This window comes from Nanorana parkeri, unplaced genomic scaffold (assembly GCF_000935625.1).
Source record: "Nanorana parkeri isolate BGI_ZX_2015 unplaced genomic scaffold, ASM93562v1 scaffold248, whole genome shotgun sequence".
NCBI classification, from domain to species: domain Eukaryota; kingdom Metazoa; phylum Chordata; class Amphibia; order Anura; family Dicroglossidae; genus Nanorana; species Nanorana parkeri.
The window spans coordinates 2,393,220-2,412,296 of NW_017306516.1; the positions used below are offsets into that span (position 1 = coordinate 2,393,220).

At 40.2% G+C, this 19,077-nt stretch overlaps 1 protein-coding gene across 2 annotated transcripts in view; it reads left to right on the forward strand.

The window, feature by feature from the left end:
- PLS3 (plastin 3) overlaps positions 1-19,077 on the forward strand; it is a 90,477-nt gene that overhangs the window by 36,093 nt on the left and 35,307 nt on the right. For both annotated transcript variants that reach the window (XM_018556708.1, XM_018556709.1), the window contains exons 2-3: positions 8,972-9,018; positions 12,255-12,345. In XM_018556708.1, coding sequence (XP_018412210.1) covers positions 12,279-12,345 — 67 coding nt within the window. In that variant the 5' untranslated portion in view covers positions 8,972-9,018; positions 12,255-12,278. The remainder of the gene's footprint in view (positions 1-8,971; positions 9,019-12,254; positions 12,346-19,077) is intronic.

A 19,077-nucleotide genomic window follows, 5' to 3' on the forward strand; every position in this document is an offset into this window, starting at 1 on the left:
GTTGGGCCAGCTGGCTGTCAAAATACCTGAACAATCTGATTGGATGCAGGTATTTTGAGAGCCAGCGGGGCCGACTAGCAAGATCCTGAAGCTTGGCACAGCCGGAGATTCCTCCATCCACACAGTTAAGTGGTAGATGGAGGAATCTGTTGCACTTTTTACATCTGACTATAGAAAATCTATAGGTGTATGGCCAGCTTAAAGGTGCCCATACACTGCACGATTCTCATACGAGAATCACGGGAAATCCCGCTATCGTACATTAATCGTGCTATGTATGGAAGGCGTGTGACCGTTTCTACTGTACGGTCGCACGTCTTCCGTCGAACAAGCAGGCTGGAAAACCCGCCGGGAATCATGCATTTCTCGGCGAGTTAGTGGCCTGCTTGTTCGACAACTGCCGAACGGGCTGGTGTGCCCTCAGGCTTGTGGTGATCGCAAGTGCGATCTGCCTGTCCAAGATGGGCAGATCGTATGTTTTTTTTTTTGTTGTTGTTTTTTTAAAAGTACTTTACAACCCTTGCAAGACAAAAGTCTTGTGAGGGTTGTAAAGTGTATGGCCACCTTAAGTCTTGTGGATTGGACAACTATCATGCCACTATTGGGCCTATACTTGATTTGAACATGGTATATCTAGATGTTTGACAAAGGAATGGGATGTGTGTGTGTCCCTCTGAGGCAAGAGGGATTTATTATAACAATTGTTTGACGAGGGGATCGTTAATACAAAGCGAGTTTATAAAGTCGGTAGGCAGTGGTGTTGCATGAAGCACCACTATTTAGTTATTTGTGGTATAGCCTTGCAGCAGCCTTATTGGCTTTACTGGGGTGTTTTTTAAACGCTCGATTTTGAAGGAATGTGGACTGAGTAGGTTTTGGCTTGAATAGACATGTTTGGAGGAAATAGGAGAATCCTTTTGCTCTCTGCATCACGTCTTATACATTGTTCTGTTCCAAACTCGGGCTTCTAATATACCCCCAAACTCTTTGCGATCATCTGGCAATGCTGCTGTTTTTAGCTTCAACTGGGCTCTTAATTAGCGATTTTCTGTGTGAAATAGAGCTTGTAATGTGACATGTGGTAAAATGTGGCTTTGGGATATATCATGAGGGTAGTCTGAATGCTAAAATAAAGCAAGTTTTCCTTTTTTGGTTAATGTGGACTGGAAAGTACTCCACTTTTTAGTATGTGTTTTTTGTGGCAACTTTTGTTTTTCTTTAGCACATTCTCACTTTAAACAATTTTGGCATTTCCAGACATATTTAATAAGTCGATGCAAAGTGCAATGATAGTGCAGAGTGCAATAGTCCATACCGTCATTTAGGTAACTGTAGCCACGGCAGGATTTGATTTCTGTGAGGTGCTGTACTTTGCAGTAATTGCACACTGCACTGCTGAGCTTGTTATGACATTAACCCTTTCGCTGGCAAACCCTACGGAATGCTTTAAAACCTCGTCTGGCCACAAGGTTTTTGCAATTATTTTTTTTTTTTTTTTAATTTAATATTTTCAACTGCAGCTTTTAGAGTTTGTAAAAAACCCCCCAAACTATTTTCTCAAGGCACAGGTCTGGTAGAATAGAAAGATGGTGCTACTAATTTTGTAGGTCCTGTGATAATTTTGCAAAAATTTATCAAATCAATATTAAACCAAAAAAATACGCAATTTGATTAAAAGTTATACTAAAATCAATCACTATCTGTACTATCTGGCTAAATCTAAAAGATAAAACTGTATTTAGTTAAATAAATATTTGTAAATTTAAAATTGCACCTTTTTGCAAAACTGTAAATAAGCAACTTATGTTAATCATTTGTGCGCTGTTGCTGACACAGGCATACATTTAATCATAACGCAACACTTTGCCATGCGCTGCCACACACAAACTATTTTAAAAAGAAAATCAAGCACTGTGATGCTTCTAACAAAGCAATGCATGTGCATGGTGTGGGGCGGGGGTAATTTAAATTTTTTTTTTGTTTTGTTGCGGGGGCTTTGGGGAAATTTAGGGGTCTAGACCCCTGGCAGTTCTCTTTTGAAATTGAGGCACAGACTCCCCAATCTTTTTTTTTTTTTGCAGCACCAGCACTGAACACTCAGTAAAGAGGCTTCCCATCCATTCACAAACTGGAGATAGTGTATATATTTACAATCAACCAGTTATGAATGGATAGAGGCCTCTGTAGTGAGCTGCTTCTACCCATTCAGAAACTCATGAATGAACAGGAAGTGATGTAAAGCACTTCCTGTTCATAACTGGGGGCACATAGTATATAGTGCTGCACAAAGTGGATTGGTGAATATCTGCACCATCCATGTTCGGCCATCCTGATGACAGCGCCTCTCTCTCCTCCCGCCCGGCCATCCTGACAATCGGCTCCCTCTTCTGCTACCCTGTCGGCTTCAGCTTTCATTTTCTTCTCCGATTCCCACTACCTCAGCCCATAAAGGGTGGGGTAGAGCAGCGGGGATCTGTGGAGAAACAGATCCCAGCATGGAGCGGCTCTGGGAGGGCAGGAGAAGCTGAGAGATTCCAGTGGCGGTGCTGGGGGGCACCCAGAATTTATGCTATTGTCATCAGTGGCTTGTCAGCTGCTGATGACTGCTCTTATTTCACAAGGGACCATCAGGGGGACTGGTCTGATAATATAATTTCATGTGTCGGCAGTGAAGGGGTTAAATTAGTGTGATGTTAGGGTAACTTGTGATGTGAGTTAAAACTTCCAATAGGGATGAAACGGCAGCTGATCAGAATCAGAGTGACCACACCGGTAGTGAGGACATTTCCATAATGAAATGACCAATATAAAAGCCTGACAAAACCCATTCACACTATCCAAAACCAGAAAAAGAATTGGATGGGTTTGGCTTCCAGTTTTTTATGGTGGCTTTTTATGCCAGCCCATTGATGAAATGTCTTTGCCAGAATTCTCCACTCCGCCAAGCTTTCATTAAATGCCCCCTGATGGGGTATCCAGCTTCCACAGAATGACGTCTTTCATTTTAAATATATTTTTTCTCTCAGGGCTTGTTCACATCAAATGCAGACCAGATCTGCATGAGTTTCTGCACACACAGTGCAGTGTGTTTTGCTGCGTTTTTGACGCGTTCAAGGTCGTTTTTGTAAAATGGGCTTTTTTTAGTTTAAAATGGGCTTTCAGTGCGTTCCAGTGTGTTTGCATGCGTTTTTGATGCGTTTGCTTGAGTTCCAGAGCAGGTAAAATAGGGCTTGCTGAAGTTTTTTTTTACATGCTCTGGAGCTGAACACTGCGGTGTGAACTAGAGCCCAAAATACAATTTTTGGAATACATTGGTTTCAAAGTTTTTATTGGTTTTCCATAAGGTATAACAAGTTATAAAACAGATTTGTAACACATTTTTCAATAAATAAGAAAAAAGGCAGTAAATTCAACATTTTCAAAACAACCTTAATTCCCCGCATTCTCCCACCCTTCAGTGGACCCTCAAAGCTATCACCAGGAAAGAATTAAGGGAAAACTAGTTGAGGGATTAGCCTTCATCTTCAACTTGGCCCCTGCCTACAAGGGCTTCTTTTCGCTCAGTTCTAATTTTGGGGGTACAGGGCCTCACAAACTAGATATAGCTACTTTCGCTATATGGCAACTTATGGAAAAACTTTTTATCAAAAAATAAAATAAAAATATAAACATAAAAAACAAAAAAGAACGAAGGAAAACAAGGGGGTAAAAAAAATAAAAAATGAAGGCGTAAATTGTAGTTCCCTGTTTCTGATTGGCAAACTTTATATGTTTAAACTAGGGCTTCGGAAATAATGCTATGTGCGTTTGAATTCTCTTGGTATTTCATCCAAGGCTCCCATACTGTTTCAAATTCTGGATAGCTGTCCTGCAGAATGCTATGTAGTTTCTCATGAACCATAATCCAATTCACGTTAGATGGCACTAGAGAGAATGGGACCTTTTCAGCTTTCCATAACCGAGCTATTGAAATCTTAGCCGCCAGGAAGAAAAAGAATGCGAGTTTGCCCTGCGATCTAGAGATATCCGGGATTGGTTTATTTAGTAATACACATTGTGGGTCTCTTGGAATATGGATCACGAGAATCCTTGAAAGCAGGGCAAACAATCTATTCCAAAAGGGTCATAACCTTGGACACAGCCACCAGACATGTAGCATAGTGCCTTTCTGGTTACATCTCCTGAAACATAACGAAGAGGTGCCTAGGGCCATATTCGACAATTTTGCTGGTACAAGGTACCATCAAGAGAAAACCTTGTAGTTAGCTTCTACGAGATAAATATTTAATAATCCCTTAGTTGATCTTTTAGAGCATCGTTGCCAATCTTCTAGGGGGAGTGGTGTACCCATTTCCACCTCCCAAGCAACCATATAATCCATTTTGGTGAATGGTCCTAATTGTGCCTCATATATCAGGCATATTCCTCCCCTTTGTCCCAACCCTCCTAGGCTCCACCATTCATATTGTGTTAAGATTGAAGCTCCAACCTTTGTAATATATAGTGTGTAGGAAATGGCTAATTTGTCTAAATCTAAAATATTCAGATTGGGGCATCTTAAGAGTATTTAGGCAATATGTGACTGGTTTATGGTATTTAATAAAATCCCCGATCCTGTACATTCCTTTATCAATCCACCATTTAAATGTTTTTAACTGTAACCCTGACATAAAATTAGTATTTTCAAATAACGGCGCAAGGGGGGTGTGTGCAGAGATCATCTCCTTATTCTTTCTGATCTGATCCCAAAGGACCAAAGAATGTGTTAAAGTTGGCGCCAATGTTTTTGGTCGCTGCTTAAATTTCATCCATTATAATGTCTCGATTGAGGGTCCTTTGTGCGAGCTAACCTCCATCCTGACCCAGTCTGGAATAGTTGACATGGAGTATATGGATGCTAGTTGTGATATTTATGTCGCCCTATAGAAGAGAAGCAGGTTTGGTACCCCTAGGGTCCCCTGGTTTCTGGGCTTGAAAAGGGTGTTTCGTGAGATTCTTGGTCTTTTACCACCCCAGATAAATTTAAATATAGTTTTCTGGAAATTAATAAGTTCAGTGCGTTGGATCGGGATTGGTAGAGTCCTAAATAGGTACAATATTTTAGGGAATAGAGTCATTTTGATTGAATGAATTCGTCCTATCCATGAAATGTTATATGTAGACCATCTGGTCATATCTTCCCTTAGAGATTTGTATAGTGGAGGAAAATTTGCCATATATAGTTTGTTATAGAAGGGAGTGAGTTTCACTTCCAGATATTCTGTACGCCAATTAAATGGAAACAAGTTTTTAAGACCCGACCAGGTTTCCGCTGGAAGATTGATGTTTAACCCCTTCGTGACTGACGACGTATGGGGAGAGTTGTCATCCCATGGGTGATTAAGCAATGCGATTTAGATCTATAGCTCTTCTAACCGGGGCTGAATTCGGTTTTGCCGTATTAATTGCTGATCTAATTTCTGAAAGAGAGATCGGGGCTTCAAGAATTAGTCTATGTTCGGTTGATATTACTGGGGCCCCAAGGTCTTCAAAGAACCTTGGTTTCGGGTTTGCTGCTATCCCTGGTTGTGTCCCATATAATGAAGTGTAGCATGTATGGAATTCCTCAAGTATCTTTATTGGATTTTGTGTGTAATCGCCTGACCTACATCTGATTTTAGGAATTGAAAGGTTACGTGGTTTTGGTGTTAATTTAGAGGCCAAGAGTGAGCCCATTCGGTCTCTATGTAAATAGAGCTTATTGGCTGACCAGCGGAGACTTTTTTCTGCTCTTGTGGTCAAAAGCATATTGAGCTCTGTTCTAACCCGCTCTATCTTGCAAAGTAAAGTGAACGAGAGAGTTTGTTTATGTGTATCAGTGAGTATTTTTAGTTTGTTTTCTAAATCCGATATATGTTTCGTAGTGTGTTTCTTGGTTCTAGTTGCTTGTTCAATAAAAATACCCCGGATGGTCGCTTTGTGAGCTGCCCATAGTGAGCATGGGGACACATCTGGATTATCATTCGTCGAGAAATAGCTACTTAAGTGTGTTTTAATCTCATTACACAATGGCGCTGAGCTTAATAATGACTCGTTTAATCTCCATTGGAATAGTTTGTTAAAGCCCTGTAAGTGAGTTATGCACATTGTGACCATGGCGTGGTCTGACAAAACTATCTCCTTAATAAGAGAGAAGCTTACTAGCGGAATAATGTTGGTTCTAGCGAAATATATGATCGCTACTTGCATAGGTCCCATGGGCGTGTGAGAAATATGTGTAGTCTTTTATTTTGGGGTTTTGTTCTCTCCAAATATCTATTAAGGAGTGGGATCGTAATATTCTAGTGAGGAGCAGCCCTGCTTTTGCTACAAGTTTAGATTTTGATTGCTCTTTATCTGTCCTGTCAATGGTGGAGTCCAATGCTAAATTGGAGTCTCCAGCGCAAACAGTTATGCCTTCAAAATGTGGTGACAGGGTTTTAAGCATAGAGATGGAGAAATGTATCTGTGCTGTATTCGGTGCATAATATGATATAAAGGTAAATAATTGTTTATCGATGTGTCCTTTTATCAGTATATATCGACCTTCTGGATCTCTAATTTCTAGCATGGATGTGAAGACTACTTTTTCAGAAAAGCAAATAGCCATCCCTTTTCTTCTCTCCTTTGCCAGATAGAATCTCGGGAAATGTTTGTGGAGGGAAGAGGGGGGGCTAGAAGCTAAAAAGTGAGTCTCCTGCAGGAATAGCAAGTCAATATGGCAAGAATGGTCATTTTGAAAGGCCGCCTTTCTCTTAAGCAAGATATTCAGACCCTGGGTATTATGGGAGGCTAGAGTGAGTGATTTAGTACCTGCATTTGGCGTCATTAAATTACAAATGCTTATATTTAGGCTACATAATTTCCTCCCACCTTGCAATTGGTATACCCCAATAGAAGGTTTTTGGAACCATTTGGAAACTACTAGAAATATATCAATAGGCATTTTGAGAAACAAATACAATAGTGACAAAGGAAAAAAAATTAACAGAAACAAAAATACACATAACACAAAAATCGAACCCACAATCAATCAGGAGATTCTCCCTCCTCCATATCCATTTTCTCAAACAACCTAAGTTGAGTGAGAGTTTGGTCTGGACCTGGGATTATTCCCTGGATCTAGATCAAACAAGGGCGTCTGGCCTACTGCGGCGGGCAGCAGACTCCTTCCTATAGCCAATTATTTGTAAATAGCAAAAATAAATCATAGCATTTGAGATTTCAAGCTCAATTTTCAGCGGTTTCTCCAGAGACTTTCAAATTCGATAGTGTCCTTCTGTGTGCTTTTTTCCATAATGGGGAGACAGGCGGTTTCCCCTGACCTTGTGATGAAGTGTGAACCAATGTCTCTTTTTCCAAAAGATCAATCCCTAGATGTGCCAACAATGTTTCACCTTCTCCTAAGGTCTTAATGGAATATGATTGGTCTTTATAGAAAAACAACAGGCGGAAGGGGAAGGCCCACCTATATTTAACACCCCGTTTAGTCAAGGCTTCCAATAGCGGTTTCAGGGAGCGCCTTTTTTGAATGGTCGCAGTGGATATATCTGCAAATAATTGTACTGGGTGACTCATCATGAATAGGTCTGATGTCCCTCTAGCTTCCTGCATTATTGATTCTTCCGAAAAAAATGGGGTTTAACGATAATGTCTCTAGCAAAACGCTTGAAACGTATAGATGTTGTCACTCGGTGTACTCTATCCAATTCTGCTTTTGTTATGCCTGGTATTAGGTCTTTGATAAAGGATTGGACAGCCGGGACTAGATCAACAATCGATTCCAGGGCCCCTCTAATCCGAAAATTGTAGCGTCTTGATCTGTTTTCAAGATCGTCAATTTTGGACAGTGCCTCCTCTAATTGGCTCTGTAGTTCTTGAATAGAAGAGGCATTATTGTTGGCACAGGAAATCATTGAGTCTAATTTCTTTTCAATTGATTCTATGCGAGTTCCCAAATCTCTTAAATCGCTTCTGATATCAGTAGTGATTTTCTTAGCCATGGAGGAGAGACCGCATTCAAGCATATTTGAAAATCGTATAAGAATATCAGGGTTTTGTGGAAAGTCTTGCAAAGAGTTAACACTATCCTGCACATCACTTTCATGTAGTTCAGAACTAGAGGGATGAAATAAAGGAAATCTCATACTTGCCCCTGTATGTTCTAGCAGAGATAGATTGGATACTGGTGATCTTAATACTGGGGATCTGTGGTGTTCTCCCTCTGATTGTGCTGTGGAAGAGTGACTTTGATCTGCATCTCTAACTTCCCCCTCAAGTGAGAGATCCGCGTTGGGTTCTGTGTGTTCCTGAGTTTGCTTGATGCTGTCTTCCTTCCCTGCTTCCATTTGTTGGGCTGCCTTTTTAGAGCGATTTTTTTTTTAGCTCCTTTCTGCTTGCCTCCTGCCATCAAGGCTATCTCGTCCGCCCGTCGCCACTGTGCCGCTTACACCTCTGTCTCTCTCTTTCCTCCGGTGCCGCCGATTCAAGAGTTCCAGTCACAGAGAGGAGTCAGCGGCCGCCGTGTTACGAGGCACCCGGCTCGCGCGTCCATTACGGATGACGTCACGGACACCTCGCGCATGCGCCCCGTCATGTTCCATTTCATTAAATGCCCCCTGATAGGGTATCCAGCTTCCACAGAATGACGGCTTTATTATGGCTTTATGGAAGAAGGCAAAGCTCTTAGCCTCCAAAAGAGCTAAGAAGTGGGTGGGTGATTGTAGCCATTGGGACGCACCCTGAATTAAAAAACTAGTTGTCTAAAGTTCACCTTAAATATCCAACCTAAGTGACACTTCATTCCATGCAAAAAAAGGATATTCCAGAGGCAACTGTATTGCTTTGAATGCAGTGAATATTGATATATGATGTGATACATAACTGTATATCTGCACTTGTTAGCCAGCAACATTGTCCTAATCTTTATACTTTTTTTTTTTCTTCATCACAGACTGAAAGTTAAACCAACTAGGATATTTTTATAAGGATTCTGGTGCAGTTAGGTAAGTTCTGTTTTTAAATCAGTGTTTTTTCAAATGGTAAACGAAAACTGCAGATTTATTAAAAAATAAATATACAACATTGAGGCCTCATTCACACCTTAGTTTTGTAGCGCTTTTTCAGCAAAAAAAATAATCTCCCCCATTCATTTCAATGGTCCTGTTCACATCTGATCATTATGTCACCTGTAGCTAAATGCCCGTCACTTGTAGCAAGTACATGAGCTACGTTTTGGCAGATTCTGCGCTTCTTGGCCCCATAGACTTCAATGCGTTTGCGTTTTTGCATGTTTGTGCACTGTTTTTATGCACGTTTCACATGTCTGTCCATTGACATCAATGTGCAGCAATCTGCTCATTAGAATGTACGATTTTTACATATGTGCGTGAAAATATCCACAAACATGCAAAAAAGCACTTATTTCTTGTAGCTCAGTTGTGAATGAAGCCTTATAGTTGTTACTGTGTGTAACTTAATCATTTTAAATATATTTTTTCTCTCTGGGCTTGTTCACATCAAATGCAGACCAGATCTGCATGAGTTTCTGCACATGCAGTGCTGTGTGTTTTGCTGCGTTTTTGACGCGTTCAAGGCCGTTTTTGTAAAATGGGCTTTTTTTAGTTTAAAATGGGCTTTCAGTGCGTTCCAGTGTGTTTGCATGCGTTTTTGATGCATTTGCATGTGTTCCAGAGCAGGTAAAATAGGGCTTGCTGCAGTTTTTTTTACATGCTCTGGAACTGAACACTGCGGTGTGAACTAGAGCCCAAAATAAATTTTTTGGAATACATTGGACGCAGTTTTGATCCGGTCTGTAACTGCTCTGCTCCTGGAACGTGCTTGGTGTGAACTAGCCCTCAGTGTGCAGAGACCACAACTGCTATAACTAAAAAATGCAAATTTATCTTCCTTGCAATCATGTCAACAGTCTTGGGGCCAAAAGGCACTATATCCCCGCGGTAATACCAACATAACTTCCATTAGTTCATTGCAGCACCATTCATTTTGAATAGCATCCTAATGGAGCTCTGACACACTTGCATTGCAGCGCACTACATCATACAGTGAGGGACTACCGTGCATTGTTGTCCACTGCTTTGAAAAAGGTGCTGCATGTTCTTTATGTATTTTTCTACATGGGCCCTATATTTTTTAAATGGTGAACATATAGAAATTTAATCCATGTGCATTAAGTTTTTTCTGGGCTTTTTGAAAAAGAAAATGCTACCCTACTTGAATACTTGGCAGCCTGTGTAAAACTGAGCAAGCCAGATGAGCACTCTGCAGTTTCTCTGAAATTATTTCCCTGCTATTCAAATTTAATTTAACAATAGAAACTCTTATTTGAACTTCCACATAACTGTTAGTCTTGCCTAGAGCTCATCTTCTGAAACTGGTAAATTTTGTCTAAATCCATAACTTTTATTTAAGTTTAGGCTAGAGTAAGGAAAGGGTTTCTCTTTCTGTGTGTTGTTTGGAACAGGAGTGAGGGGAAATGTCTCCAGGAGAACAGGAAAAAGCAAGGAACTACTTTGCTTTGTCATTTGTCACAGAAATGGTTGCCCCCATTTACATAGTTGGTCAGGTTGAAAAAAGACACATCCATAGAGTTCAACCTATAGAGATATGAAAAAAAGAAAAAGCCTAAACGGAATGCTATGCCCACAATTACCCACTGTGTATCCAGAGGAAGGCAAAAAAAAAAACAATAAAGCATGGTTCAATTTGCTCCAACAGGGGAAAAAAAATTCCTTCCTGATCCCATAAGGCAATCGGGTATTCCTTGGATCAACAATCTCTAATGCTTAATATACCTATAAGAACTCAATATCCAGTAATATTTTGTGCATTTAGGAATACATCACAGATTTTTTTTTTTTTTAAACAATTAACTGAGCTAGCTAGAACTACCTCCTGGGGGAGTCTATTCCACATTTGCACAGCTCTAACTGAAGAATCCTTTCCAGACTCAGAGTGCCCCCTTGTCCTTTGCAGTGACCTTAACGTGAATAATTTGGCACCAAGCTCACTATATGGACCATTTATGTATTTATATATGGTGATCATGTTCCCCCTTAATCACCTCGTCTCCAGAGAACCAATTCAGGTCAGTTAATCTCTCCTCATAGCTGAGCTTCTCCATGCCTCTTATGAGTTTAGTCGCCCTTCTCTGCACTTTCTACAGTTCCACAACATCCTTTTTGTGAACTGGTGCCCAAAATTGAACTGCATATTTTAGATGAGGTCTTACTAGGTCTCGTTCACACCTAGGCGTATTGCATATGCGCGTCTGTCGTGCGTTTTTAACAAGATTCGCGGTAAAAAGTTGCGCGACAAAACGCGCGTTTTCGAATGCTACTTGGCTGTATCCCAATATTTTTTTTTTTTTGGGAAATTTTTTAATTTGGATATATAGAGCCTGTCGGTGTCTCTAGTTGAGGCAGAGCAACAAAAAAACAACCTAACCATTCCTTACTAAACTCAGGCTTTAAGTAAAATTAAGGCAAATGTATGAAGTAAACTATTTTCCATTTCCTTTTAGTAAAATGCTCCTCACTTTAGATTCTTCATGCCTTTTTATTGTGCCAGGTTTATGCTGTGAGAATTTAAGTAACTAAACACTAGTTGTTGTCCAGCGCAGTGAGAATCAGTTAATTATGCAGTAGAAAGGAGTTTTCTTTCAGAAGAGAGTTGGAGAGGTACAGGAAAGTCAGGCATGATTATTTCCGATGCTCATTCTTCTTCCATCTAATTGGGTCCTGACATATTTTTAACAAGTTTTAGTAAACTGTAAATTTTTTACGTTTGTTCTCTGGGTCAAGGTTCCTTTACCCCAGGATGCATTGGCAAGATATCTGTCTTGCGTTTAAACTGAGTTGACTGTAGTCAGAACTCCAGATAGTGGTGCCCAGAGAATGCCACTTTGTCTCAATGGTCAGTCTGCTAGACTTCTTCATCAGAAGACACTAGAGGTCAAATTGGTTGCCATAGCTTACTCTCTTGCTAAGACTGAGAAGTTGGCTAGAAGTTTGCTGAAATTTATGACATTTCTTTGTTTTACACTAAAGATCACATGGAGGGTTTTGATTAAATGTGAATTTTTTTTTTATCCTGTTTTATGTGTGCTGCATCGTATCAAAGCCTGACGTGCCTTTGAAAATCTTGCTTGGAGCTGTAATACCATTTTTAAGGAATGTGGGCAGCTTAGGCGTGTTAATGTTAGTTTCTCCTTATTTTTAAGGTTTCTGTTGCCACGGAAAATGGCGAACACGACTCAGATCTCCAAAGATGAGCTGGAAGAACTAAGAGAGGCCTTTGCTAAAGTTGGTAAGTAGTTTGTGTTTTGCTTTTAACTTTGTGTGCTGACATCCTCAAGAGTTCTGTTATTGTGGCACAAGAACAGTTCCATTATTATGGTGCTGTAATAGCTCTTGAGGTTTGGAAGAAACCTCTTCACATGAGATTAAATTCCAGGACAGAACAGTGTGTAAAATGGAGAGACTCTTGTTCTGCTGATTAGTCTTAGTCTCCATCAAAAGCTTTGTTGTCTCATTACTAATTTTTTTTAATACTTTGTCATCTGCTATGTTGAAGAGTTTCAAGGACTTGGTTCCCCTCATGTTCTCTAGACAGTGATGTTGTGTCTCTCTCTTGCTTTATTGCCTTTGCAATGGCTGTAGTATTGAAAACAGATCTTGCTGGGAAACCCCTAAGCTTAACAAACCAAAAACCCTCTGGCATAATTGAAAGCTACAAGTAACAATCTTCTTGGATATACCTGTGAGCTGTAAGCGTATTTATATGCAAACACAGGAGATATCATTTAACGTTTTTCAGGCTGTTCCTGCGTGAAACGGCTAAATATAAAGATGCAAAATAAATGTTTAAAAAAATTGTGTGTCAGTGACGTGCGGTATCTCATATACCGGGTGAGGCATTACCCCGTCGGCCGAAGCCCCGTCCCCAACCCATCCCCAAGCTAGTGTGAAGGAGGAAGGGAGGAGCCTCCCTGTCCCTAACTAACTACCTGTCAAAAGCCGGATGCAGCGATGCCTGTAATTAACAGGCAGCACTTCATTCATGACCGGTTACACAGCTGGGAGGATTTCCCTGCTCTGTAACCTGTTGGATGCCGATCTGAATGGAGAAAAAGCTGTCAGCTGCAGACTTGAAGCTGACAGCTTTTTCCTCCATAATTCTAGTTGAGGCTCTGCCTCCCCTGCCTCCCCTGTCCGCACGTCCTGTGTGTGTATATTATACATACACTTTAAAGTAATCCTTATCTGGGCAAGCTAAGGAGTTGCCATTGCTGCCCTCCTTAAAATAATTGCCTGACCACTCTACTGCCATGAACGCCTTGAGTTGCTGACCTAGAACAAACCTATAAGTCAGACAAAAAATCACCAGTCCCCATTCGCATAGTTCTGAGTTTTTGCCTCACAGTATCAAAACAAAATGCAGTATGACAGCCAGGCAAATAACACTAAACGATGGATATGGCAGCCTTATTAATCTTTTCTTTCAAAGTGCATAAAACAGACTTGTAGTTTATAGCGTGTAGCTTCTGGATATGGGTTTTGAATAAACCTTAACCTCTCTGTGCCCCTAACATTAACCTCACATGAAACCTGCCTTACCCCTAACACTTGCCTCATGTGAATCATGCCTTAAACATAACCCTAACCTCACATTAACACTGCCTTCGCCTGAACACTAATCTTAAATGAAACCTGCCTTAATCTGAATACTAACCTTTCATGAATCCTGCCTTAACACTAACTTAACATAAACCCAGCATTCACCATAATATTATCCTTCTATTAACCTTCAAAATGAGATCAGAATAAATGCAATGGTTCTATTTTTATGTATGTTTGGTAGGTTTGGCTCGACTTTGCAACATTGGTAGATTTCCAGTGTTTGGCAGGCTATTGTTATCTCAATGGGAGAATTCTCCTCAACTCCTGATCTGTCAACAGTCGAGGAATCCCCTAACAGTTTGTCACTGTGACAGCTGACAGAGTGAGCTCAGATGGCAATAAAATCTAGACCCAAGTTTGTAAAGCTTCCCCACTTTATCTAAATCTAAAAATAATACAAATCTTAAAATCTAACTTAAGTAAAATGTGCTTTTGTCAGTATATGCTGTAGATTAACAATTGTACCCATTACCTACACATAAATTGCATTAATTCAAATTTCATATAGCAGTCCTCCAGCTATCACCTGCTCAACAGCCCAACCAAATCAAATGTTTACTTGCATCCACATAATGCACATCATGTGGCAAATCAATCCTCTTAATCTGCCCCTTTTGTCGGGGTGTCTGTATACAAAAAAACAACTAAAGTTTAGATTTAAATGATGCACGCCCACTGGAAAATGTAATCTATGAGCAAGAGTAGAGGCAGACCATTTCCTCGATCTGGAAAGAAAGACAAAAGTAATGTCCCAAATGTCTCACCTTATGGTGCAAATGCCAACTAATTGCTGGGTATTGAATGCAATATCTTGTGGAAACACAAACTCTGTTGGCCATTTATCTGATTTGGTTGTGCTAGTGAATCCTTAAGGACTCTTGTATAATTCCAAATAAGTTGTTTTTTTTTTTTAGTTTTTTGCCTGTTGCATTTCAATCACACAGTTTGAAGGAGAAGAATAGCTGTCTGGACTCCCAGGGGAAACCGGTCTACCACCTACACCTGTGCAAAGCATAAACTTTCAGTCTCATAGTGCTTGCCTCCTGCATCCAAATTAGCTGAAATCTAAAAAAAATGCAGTACTACATCACTACTAGCCTGTCTAGATGCAGAGCAAAGTCTTGCATGAAGAGTTGTGGATGGGCCGTTTTATGAATGGTAGAGTGCACAGTGTGAGGATGTTGGACCCCAGATTTGAGTTAATATTTTACAAAATTCGATTGAAATCTAATCGTTTGGGTGCTATTCATAACATTACATTTCTTTTTCTTAAAGCAAAGTTGGTTGTGCACTAACCTGTTGCCAACAAAATTTCTTTTTTTTAAATGTATCTGTAAATCTCCCCCTTTTTGTATGAGTCAGAGTAAAAATCCTGTAATTTCCTGTGTATAAATTCACTAACTAGTCAGAATATTGCTTAGCATAGTTTTTTTTTTGCATTGGAAATTCATTTGCTGCACAAACACTATTCAGGCTGCCTTCATTGTTCTCAAAGAGCGGGTGTAACAAGAGAGGAACACAGTATAAATGGAACCACATGCACACTGTTTTCTAGCTCTGTGGCAGGAACTGAGTCAAAGGAATAGGGAACACTAAGTATCTGTCATATTGTGGCACTGAGAAATCTGGGATTGAATACACTTGTGGAGTTTATTGAACTTGGCAGGACAATAACGAAATGGTTCTAGCAGACGTACTGCTTGAAGTTGTGTGATCCATCCTTGTTATAATCTTTCCCTATTAGATAGTGGAAAGTGTTTCTGTCTTGCTTTTCTATGCTTGTTCTTTTGAGTCCAAAAGTAGACCAGTTAAAGGGTATCTCTAACCAGAGCTTATACTTTTAGCTTTGAGTAGAGGGGATCTGCAGTAGGTACACACTGTAGGGTGAGGGAAAGCTAAAACTTTCCCTTAGCTTTTTACTTTTGTAAGAATTACCCCGTCCTGGTGACCAAATTGTCTGTGTGACATGAAGTGAGATGAAATCTCCAGAAGCACAACTGCAATAAAACATGTATAAGGATCAGGGGAAATAGAACCTCTGTTATCTTTTACTACTAAGTCTTTCCTATCTTTACATACATGTCAATGTGAGAGCATCTCGTACACATCAAACTAACCTCAAGCTGATCTTAAATGCAAGCCCTTTTTCTTGCTTCTGAGTTTGAAGCCAGTCTATACTAATTCTTAGATTTAAGCATAATCCTACATCATTCCTTAGCACTGCAAAACTAAGTTCTTGCATATGTGATAATTTTATTTTAATGGAAACAGGGAATATCTAAGATTCCTGGTTAGCTGTGACCATTGAGAATGACCAAACTATTTGAGCCAGGTTACTTTGCTGTGCCACCTTTTTATACTACTCTCTTGCATTTGATTTTGTATATTCATTATCTGGCCTTTCTGGTTTTCCCTAACACTATGCTTTGACAGAAGATCTGGTAAAGTTCTAGTTTGTTTCTTAATAGATATGAATTTGATTTCCCTTGTTCAGCTATGATCATTCTGTTTAGGGTTTGTGACACTCCAGAAATTGTGTTTTCTTACTGTGGTGGTTTTATTTTTATTGAGAGGTTTGTTGGTACTTTGTTTTAGCCCAACACCATCCTGTCCCATCCTACCGTCAATTGGTGTCAACAAGCACCAACAAGAAAAGTTTTCCCCTGCAGTGGGCCTGCCCCTTGCACTGCAAGGGTTAACTGCTTGTTTATGCCTAGGAGACAAAAGCGGTTTTACTTGATCCCCGCTCCTGCCAACTGCCTCCAGGCTGCTAGGCCGATCCCTGCAGCTTCTCCTCCCCTTCTCTCCATAGGTCTAAGGACATAAGATATTAAGTACAATGCTTCATAGCAACCAGCTCTCTGCTTAACAAGCCGCTAACAAACTCTGCTGCAAGGGAAAATGTTTTACTTCCCTGGAGCTGGGCAGCAATTGACATTAGAGTGGACATGATTTATCAGTGTCAGATCTTTAATTCCCTTGTTTTTTGGGGGCATTTAGGAATTTTGAACTGATGTAATAGGAAATGTGGTCATATGACTGTATTTGCTTTTGTATATATTTTATGTATTGTATGTGGTTATGTGCTTCTAGAAGCCCTCTGGGTTTTACAAGTTGTTAGTTGGGACTCCAAGATGGGATCTGAACAGAAAGCCCAATGTTTGTTTATGGCTGCCTTTTGATCTTGCTGGTTGGAAGGGTAGTTTCACGAAATCAATGCAGGCCCTGCACTATACGCATGTAGGTACTAGTTGACTGATGTTGAATTTATGCAAGGCAGACTATAGCTGGTAGTTATGTTTTTTAAGTCGTATAACCTCAATAAAGCAGCACTGCATGCAAATTAATGGAAGAAAACGGTAAGCATTACCTTGGTTTATGTGCATTTTCTATGCATTTTCTATGCATGTATATGGCTTTTCACTGCAATAATGACCATATACTTTATTGTAGAGAATACAGAGGCTTCCACTCGTTACCACCTTCCAAAATTTCTTGTTGCCTAGCTTTCAGGCTTCAGAACATTAGGTCATTAACCTGGAATAGGTAGCTTGTTCCACTAGTGTATTAGGATGGTTGGATTGGTGGTGTGACAGCCAGGTCACCACCATTTTCGGAAGGAAAGGTCAGAAGTGGCAGCGTAGTTACACATTTATTCAAAGGTTGGTGCACACCTGACTATCATACGTGTATGCTTGTTGTACACTACATACCAAAACTAGGGGAATTAATATGAAGTGGCTGTAACAGCCTCCTTGTTTTTAAAAAAAAAAAAAAAGCTTTCCACAAGATTTTGTAGTCTGTGCCCATTCATCCAAAGAAGTATTTGTGAGGTCGGATACTGATGTTTGGTTTTGAAGACCTGGCCCAAAGTCACCATTCCAGTTCATTCCAATGGTGTTCATTAGGTTTGAGGTCAGGACTTTGTGCAGGCTTCTCTAATTCTTCACGCGAACTCCTCAAACCGTGTTTTTTTTATGGATCTGGCTTGTGCATAAGGGCACAGCCATACTGGAACAGAAAAGGCTCTTCCACAAACTGTTGCCAAATGTAGGAAGCACGTCATTTCCTAAAAATGTCTTGATATTCTGAAGCAGTAACAGTACCCTTTACTTCAAACATCTGAACGCGATCTGGAGGAGTGTCCACAGATTTATAGCCATATTGTATGTGCGATAGTCAGGTATCCACAAACCTTTCGCCATGGAGTGAAGGTTGGGTATCCACAAATTTTTGGCCATATAGACTCTCTCCCTCTCAGTCCAGGTTTCCTTTAAAAGAGTGTGCAGCCCAGAAAGCAAGCTGTGAAAGGCTATGTCCTAAGACAACATTTCCCTTATTCAAAACATCCAGGAATGTCAGACTGCACAGGCCACAAAGCCAGACTTCCCATCACATGATGTTGCAACACAGACCAGCTAATATGCCTTAGTAGTTAGCCTTTCAATTCACCTAAAGTCTGCAATTGCTTCCCTTTTGGAAAGATGTGTATTCATTTTTTTAGAAGCTACAAGGAAAATAATGGATTAACAAGTCTTCTGCCCACATCTACCACTTGGGCTTCAGCTATGGACATTAGGCCAATGCTAGTTGCTATGAGTAACAGCTCTGCGGTTCCATTCTTACAAAATAAAAAGGCGTGTATTTTCATCTAATTTTCATTTTAAAGAGAGCGGCCCAAAGCTGTCCTGCAGATGTTGATGCCTCATCAGACATTTCTTTTAAAGAGACCCTGTCACCAACTTCAAAAAAGTAGGTAAAAGCACAGAAAATATAGTATTTTAAATGCCTACTTGCTGTGTTTTTCCTTATCATTAACATTCATGTATTCACTTGCAATGTACCTTTTGTACTTGCAAGGGAAATTAACCTATCCAGGAAGAGTCAATTCCCTAGAACAGTCCCAGTTTACCTGATCTCCCCCCTCCCCCAATATCATAGCCCTCTTCTGAGAGTGTCTAATTACTGTCTGTGCTGGCCCAACTCATTCCCCCCGCCCCACTTCCCTCTCCCAAATCTCTCTTATCCGCTCAAAAATTATATATATATATATATTCGGATAAGAGATTTGGTGGAGAGGGAGACATCAGACCCAGGGAAGTTTGCAGGGCGTTTAAAGACCACCTGGGTGGTTAGAATTATCTGGTGAGTGTACTACCGTAGTGTTTGTGCACCTGGAGGTGGATCACTGGTGATCAATTGATGTGGAATTGAAGCACAGAAGCCACGAGTGATTGTGGAACTTTATATGCAATGGTTATTTAACTCACTGATGTAATACAAAAAAAGTGAACACAAGGATTTCATTATTTTATTTTTGATCATATCATTTTTGGGAAAATTTTTATATGGACTACCC